The 7,581-nt window shown below is 39.5% G+C and overlaps 1 protein-coding gene across 2 annotated transcripts; it reads right to left on the reverse strand.

The window, feature by feature from the left end:
• Positions 1-4,070: 4,070 nt before the first annotated feature.
• LOC121002290 (twist-related protein) lies at positions 4,071-7,301 on the reverse strand. Of its 2 annotated transcripts, none has more exons than XM_040433689.1 (2): positions 6,700-7,301; positions 4,071-4,732 (listed from the first exon to the last, which is right to left on the reverse strand). In XM_040433689.1, the coding sequence occupies exons 1-2, from the start codon at positions 7,134-7,136 to the stop codon at positions 4,729-4,731; spliced, it is 441 nt and encodes a 146-aa protein (XP_040289623.1). In that variant the 5' UTR covers positions 7,137-7,301; the 3' UTR covers positions 4,071-4,728. The 2 variants fall into 2 exon arrangements, with proteins under 2 accessions (XP_040289623.1, XP_040289621.1); XM_040433687.1 differs by having other exon boundaries at positions 6,595-7,301.
• Between the last annotated feature and the right edge of the window lie 280 nt (positions 7,302-7,581).

Here is a 7,581-nt window from a genome sequence, read left to right on the forward strand (position 1 = left end):
ATAGATAAATTATTCTAATTATACTCTATCATTAATCAATATTATTACTTTACAATAATTTACGATTTAATGTTTGACAGTACCAGATCATTGTACTGCGCACACACCTACTACATATATATATATATATTACACCTGTGTGTACATTCATATGTCACTATATCGTGTCTGCATATACATATATATTTGTGTATTTGTAATTCTATGTAACTGTATAAATACAGCACATATATGTGAGTATATTGTGTGTATCTGTGTGTGTGTGTGTGTATATATATAGATATATATAGATATATATATATATATATATATATATATATTATACACATGTGTGAATGTGAGTACATTTATATGTCAATATATATATATATATATATATATATATATATATATGTGTGTGTGTACATTCAAATGAGTAGATTCTGTGCATATATATATATATATATATGTATGTGTGTGTGTGTGTGTGTATATATATATATATATATATATATATATATATCCACACATCAGAAGGTTTAGTAATAAGAAGGAGGTGGTGGCTGTGATTGTAACCTGCTCCACCTTCATGTGACCTGCCACATGCCCCTCTTACTTTATAGACATCTGGAGATTCCAGGCATGCCTCTAACTCCAATTACACACCTTCTTCAAAGAAGCCGCCTGAGATTAGCAGGAGCACAAGACGCAATCCACAAGAACCGTTACTTGGCTAACCTGCCTGCAGAACCGCTATACAAAGATAGTGAGGGGCTTAGCCACTCTATGCCCCCGACATTGGCACCCAGAGGTCTCCCCATCAGTGGTGAAGAGAAGGTTCATACCAGATATTATTTCATCCATAATAAAAAGATCTGTGAAGTGAAGGGCTGGCACCAGGTCAGATACAGCTGTGATGATGGGACACATACATGAATTGTCTGCAGATAACCCCATTAATGCATACCACAGTCAGCCTTTTCTACTCTGAACTGGCTGAATACAACCAACAGGAGATTATATTTTATTACCCTACGAAGGAAATAAAGATGCTGGAGATCTCCTGTCCTGTCAGCCACAGGGCTCTCAGGTTTATACCAGTTTCATTTTATAAGAGGTTTAATATAGCGGGCACTACAGGTGCCAACATGCCCTCCATAGATGACAGACACACTATGGAGGGCATACATAAATCAATAAATAGCTGGAGAGAGAGAGATAATGGAGAAAGAAAGAAAGAAAGAAAGAAAGAAAGAAAGAAAGAAAGAAAGAAAGAAAGAAAGAAAGAAAGAAAGAAAGAAAGAAAGAAAGAAAGAAAGGATATATGGTAAATAGATAATAGTAGATAGCTACATAGATAAACAGAGATAGATAGATAGATAGATAGATAGATAGATAGATAGATAGATAGATAGATAGATAGATAGATAGATAGGTTCTCTTCTTGGTACTGGTGATATAATTACAGATGCTCCTCTGTAGATGGATCCAGGTGACCAGTATTGATTAGCAGTAATATTACAGAACTTTCTTCATCCATCTCTGTCTTTTGGTTTTTGTACCTTTGTTATTTTCACATTTCTATCTTCCTTTTCATCTCCCTGGGTATAATAATGTAATACACTCTGCACAAGAGATATTAGGTTACATTTCTGTAAACAATCTTCTCGGCTTCATACTAGGAGTTATAGTACCGGGGAAGATACCTCTCCCAGGTTTAGCATGTTTGTGCTATGAGCTGCTGCCTGTGAGGTAACTGTGGTCAGTAGGTAGGTGTCCCCCTGCTCTGGGGTCCAGCAGTAGCCCCCTACTTGTTGACACTCTCCACAGGTGAATCTCCTCCAGTCTGTTTGGCTTCTCTTCAGCATTTGTTCTTTGCACGTTTGTTTTTCTTCAAATTACAGACGCAGGGAAACCGCCTGACATCATGAGAGCAAGACAAATGTTCACTCTGAAAGATTCCTGGGCAGGACTTCAAGTAAAATCATATGCTTAACAAGAATCTGATACTGGACTTACAGAAAATAGCTCCTCCAGCCTTGCCAAACCAAAGAATGCTCAAAATGCTCCAGAAGACCAGAAGTCTCCTTGAGAAGGATTCTACACAGGGCTGGAGTCTTGGGTTGTAGAACAGTGTGGTCTCCTCCAAGATGGTGAGATGTTGGAGCTGTGGACCTTCGCAGAGAGGCAGGAGGACATGGACACCTAGTGAGGGGCATTCAGCCGGATCCCCTGCCCTTGATCTTAAGACATGCATTCCTAGTCTCACAATAGTCTTAAGACATTTGTATGCAACTCCTCGTGATAACGCCCCTAGCTATGGTGAAACTACAACTCCCACTATGCTCTGACAGCGGCTGTCAGGCGTTGTAGTCCCACAATGGCCCCTGAGCCGGTACAGTAAACTGTGGTTATTTGAGGAGATGCAAGAAGCAAAAACAGACGAATATATGAAATGTGTGTATATATATATTTTGCATTGAGACTTTTCCGCAGGAACATTATCAGGAATTGTCGCATGATCTTGAGTGCAGTGTGGATGGGACAGAATGTTGCCCCTCTCTATAATGGATATTTGTCAGGCAGGGATATTACATCCCCAGTCTCAGATATCTGCAGTGTTGCTGAGCACAGACCACCTAGCCTTCAGTCCAATTCTCAAAGCGCTGCTTCATCCCAGAATATAGACCATTTCTGTGGGCTTCCTTCTGTAAACAGCACGAAATGCGCCCGATATTAAATTCATAACCATGCAGTGTCAGCAGCCACATGTGGAAAGGAAAACACCGGGGGCACCGCCGACCCCCCAAGCCCTGCTAAACAAGCAAGAGGATGACATCTGGGATATTTGTATTCTCCTCCACTGCTCCTTCTGCCAGTGCAGCACATGGAGCCACCAGAAACAGGTCCTGCACCTCTCTGTGGTCATCTCAGGGGCCCCAGAGCTGCTTCTGGCCAAACAGACAAGTGCACAGACCATGTAACAGGGTGCACTGTATATAGCAGACCCACAAGAGTCAACCACCCGCTTATTTATCTCACCCCGAACACTTGTCTACAGCCACCTTATATTAAGGATCCTTTTCTTATTTTGTATCTATATATATATAATATCTATCTGTTATCTATCTATCTATCTACAGTATATATCTAACTATCTATTATCTATTATCTATCTATTATCTATCTATTTATCTATTATCTATTTATCTACCTACTGTCTATCCATCTATCTAATATCTATTTATTTATCTATCTCATATCTATCTATCTATCTACAGTATATATCTATCATCTATCTCATATCTATCTATCTATCTATCTATCTATCTATCTATCTATCTATCTATCAATCTATTTATCTACCTACTGCCTATCCATCCATCTAATATCTATTTTTTATCTATTTAATATCTATCTATTATCTATCTCTATCTACAGTATCTATCTATTAACTATCTCTATCTACAGTATCTATCTATACATTATCTATCTATCTATCTATCTATTATCTATCTCTATCTACAGTATCTATCTATCTATCTATCTATCTATCTATCTATCTATCTATCTATCTATCTATCTATCTATCTATCTATCTATCTGTCCATCCATCTACACTGTGAGCACAGGCCCAGGTTGGCAGTGACTATAGGGCCCTGTGTTTTCCTTGGATACATATGAAGCAGTTGATAATAGCTTTGGGCCTGTAATATTTGTTTTGGTAGGAGAAGCACACATCGCCCTGTAGATCTGTACAGCCCAGTGTGACATTCTATACCAAGTCCTGACTGAGCAGAGGGAGAGGTGACTTGTTACATAAAGGGCCCAGGCCTGCAGAAGTAGTGGCTGCAGTCACCTTTTCCCACCTTCTGACATTGCTTTAGTGCCCTGACCAGGAAAACCAGCAAGCCTCACCCAGTGTCAGCCAGGACAATAATAAACCAAGCCGGGTCCATTCTGCTGTCTCCAGGACATCTCCTGCCTGGGTCTGCCATTCCTTCTATTTCTTAAACATATATAAATCGGATTGTTTTTGTTGTTGTATTATTATATGCATCTTCAATCCAGACCAAACTGTTCTTGTCGTCATTCATATTTATTTATTGCAGAAAAATAATATACAATGATATTTACAAAACAACCATAAAAATATGAATGCATTAGACCCCTGATCTAGCTGCATTATTATTATTATTTTTTTTTTTTTACAAACATGGATCAATAAATAAATAAATGTTTCTTTGTATCTCAGAGAAGTGGAAAGAGACGCAGCTGCTGGAACAGAAAAACCCAAAGTTCAAATTTAAAAAAAGTTTTTCTCCTATAAAAACACAACAACAGGGTTCATCATTAGTAGTGTTCAAGAACGGGGAAGGTTCCTCTTAAGTGGCTTCAAAGGCACGACTGGTGGGAATGCATGCAATAAGGAAATAAAGAAGGAATGGAAATGGAGATTTAAAAAAAGGCAAATTCCAACATTCTTCGTCAAAAATACAGATTAGAAATTGTTGAGACTGGAATCAGAATGTAAAGAGTTTTAGTGGTGACCCTGCACCCAGTGTGCTGTGTGGTCACGGCTGTCCAGGCCTGGCCCTCGGCTCTGTAAGTGCTCCCCATGCCCTGCCTCAGTCTGCTCCACCATCTCCTGCAATCCATGGAAATCCTCACTGATTGTTTATTTGGCTTTTCTAGGGATCCAGCTTCGGTCTCCAGACTGTGCATTTCCTCTGTCATGTAGAAACAGTCTCATCTGGAAAAGAAAACAAAGGACTTATGGCATTTCTGGGAGGTAACCGTTCTTCTAGGGAAAGGAAAGGGGGGAGATGAAGTTCATATGTGAATCTGGGGGATCAGCATTGTTCTGGGGTGTAAAGATGGACTCAGGGTGTATACAACGGATTGGTATAGAAGGGCATGGCTTTTACATTACAACAGGGTATAAACCTCTAGGATATGGTTATGATTGACTAGGCAGACATGATGCAGAGAATGATCTCTTATGGTTTATGTATTTGGCTTTTATGCCGAATAATTACTATAGGACATACACTTACTATAAAGATCTAAATTATATCTGGGGCCCCAAATGATATGCACTTACAATTTGCATGTAGTATATAGTAAGATATGATATGCACTTACAATTAGCATGTAGTATATAGTAGGATATGATATGCACTTACAATTAGCATGTAGTATATAGTAGGATATGATATGCACTTACAATTAGCATGTAGTATATAGTAGGATATGATATGCACTTACAATTTGCATGTAGTATATAGTAGGATATGATATGCACTTACAATTTGCATGTAGTATATAGTAGGATATGATATGCACTTACAATTTGCATGTAGTATATAGTAGGATATGATATGCACTTACAATTAGCATGTAGTATATAGTAAGTTGCATTTAATTACCATGTCCTATATGTTTTTATACAGTAAGATATATGCAGTTGTAATTAGAATTTAATATATAGTAAGAAATTATATGTATTCATAATAACCATGTTCTATACAGTAGGATATGAATTCTTAATTAGAATGTAATATATATTAAGAAATGATGTGCACTTATAACTACCATGTTCTATATAGTAAGAAATAATATGCAATTATAATTAGCATTTAATCTATAGTAAGAAATGATATGCATTTATAATTAGCAGGCAGTATATAGTAAGATATGATATGCAATGACATATATAATTAGCATGCAGTATACAGTGCTATGCAGTTAATACAGGATAGGAGTGTACAGATGATCAGAGCTCTGTTAGTACAGTATATCAGTAGTGCAGAATTATGCATTTATCAGGAAAGGCACCTAATGTGTATATAAAGGGTGACCATATAATATCAACTAAGTATAGCACATGATTATGTTATAGTAGGTACAGTATTGTAGTATATGGTCAGGCAAGACTATGTATCTGCTGCCAGTACATGATTACCATGAGAATATCATTATGGTAGGATATGCGCCCACTACATATATCTGTAGAGCAGAGTTTCTAAGCTATAACACATATTTCGATCACTGTTATATACTGCATATTAATATATGGCTAGAAGACTACACATGCTATTAGTATACGGTTACTGGAGGATGTGCTCTTAGTACATGGTGAGCCCTGGACAGTATTATTAGTATATCATGGATGGATGTGCTCTTTTTATTAGTTTACGATTAGTAGGGGCATGCATATATTATTATTATATGGTTAATAAGAGGCCATGCAATTATAGAATGTATGAAACTGCAGACTAAGTGCACAGAGAGGATATATCTATATATATATATAGTAATAAAAGGGCCCGAGGCTCCACACCAGACACACAAGCAATATAACCTATGTTTTGTATCATATTCCCCACTATGACAACAAAGCCTATAGCCAGGGCCAGTGCTATGGACATGGCACAAATGTCTGCCTTCTATGTTCTCTAGTTTTAGGTCAGAGCTGCAGAAGTATTCCCCATTCTCCATGATCCATCCACATCCCTGATATAGGCCCCTTCCTATGATCTAACGGTAAGTCTCCAGAGCCTGAGCAAGGAGCCCCATGTCCAGGGCCACAGCATCCAGAAGAGCCATCCTTACCTGAGTGTGTGTGTGTCTGTAGCCTGGAGTGAGCTCGTTTGTTAGTGAGATGCAGACATAGACCATGCTCCCTCCATCCTCCACACCGAGAAGGCATAACTTAACCTCTCATGGGCCACATAACTACAGCTGGCCATTTTGGAGTCCAACTCGTCGCTCTGTAAAACCTGGCAGAGGAAGTCAATGTATCTGGATGCCAGTTTTAGGGTCTGGATTTTACTCAGTTTGTCTGAGGGAAGGGTGGGGATGATCTTGCGGAGGGCAGCGAAGGCTTCGTTGAGGGACTGAGTTCTCTGGCGTTCTCTGACGTTGGCCATGACTCTTTGGGTCTGTAGCTCCTCAAAAGACTGTGGGCTGCTGCCTGTGCTGCTGACCTTCTTGTTCCTCTTGACTGAGGTTGGGCTTTCTGGGTCCTCTGGATTCTTCCTACCGGGTCTCCTCTTCTTGCATCCCCTCTTGCTCTGCTGCCTGTCAAGCTCTTCCTCACTGTTGCTAAAGCTGTCCGCAGGGGAGACTGGAGAGCTTGACTCTTCCTGCATCATCTTCTACCAACACTATGGAGAGAAGAAGCCTGTCCCTAGCAATCACCAGAGAAACCAGCACCTACAAGCGATGAAGTCTTCTCCAAGTGATGGGAGGGGGAGATCTGTATCCACAGAGGACCTCAGCAGCAGATCTATGGCTGAGTCCCCAGACACGAACGTGTTTCTGAGTTGATGCAAACTTTTCTGAGCTCTTATATTTCTTGCTGGCAGAAGGATTTGGGGAGGGCTTCCTATTGGCTGATCGTTCCCCCCCTGACGTCACTGGGAGGGTCCAGCCCTCACTCTCAAACTTTTATGAAGTTTCCTCCTAAGAAAGAAAAAAGGGGGAAGAAAGAAACAATTCTTCTGCCATCCGTCCCAGGGATATTTTCTTAATAAATCCTACTAAATAATCCCCGTTCTAACCCCACCTGGGACACATAACGGATGGGGCTCTGTGATC

The sequence above is a fragment of the Bufo bufo genome, chromosome 5, assembly GCF_905171765.1.
Source record: "Bufo bufo chromosome 5, aBufBuf1.1, whole genome shotgun sequence".
NCBI classification, from domain to species: Eukaryota; Metazoa; Chordata; class Amphibia; order Anura; family Bufonidae; genus Bufo; species Bufo bufo.

Excerpts from the sequence above, each read along its gene's own strand:
- LOC121002290 (XM_040433687.1), bottom strand. The coding sequence starts at position 7,136 with ATGATGCAGGAAGAGTCAAGCTCTCCAGTCTCCCCTGCGGACAGCTTT.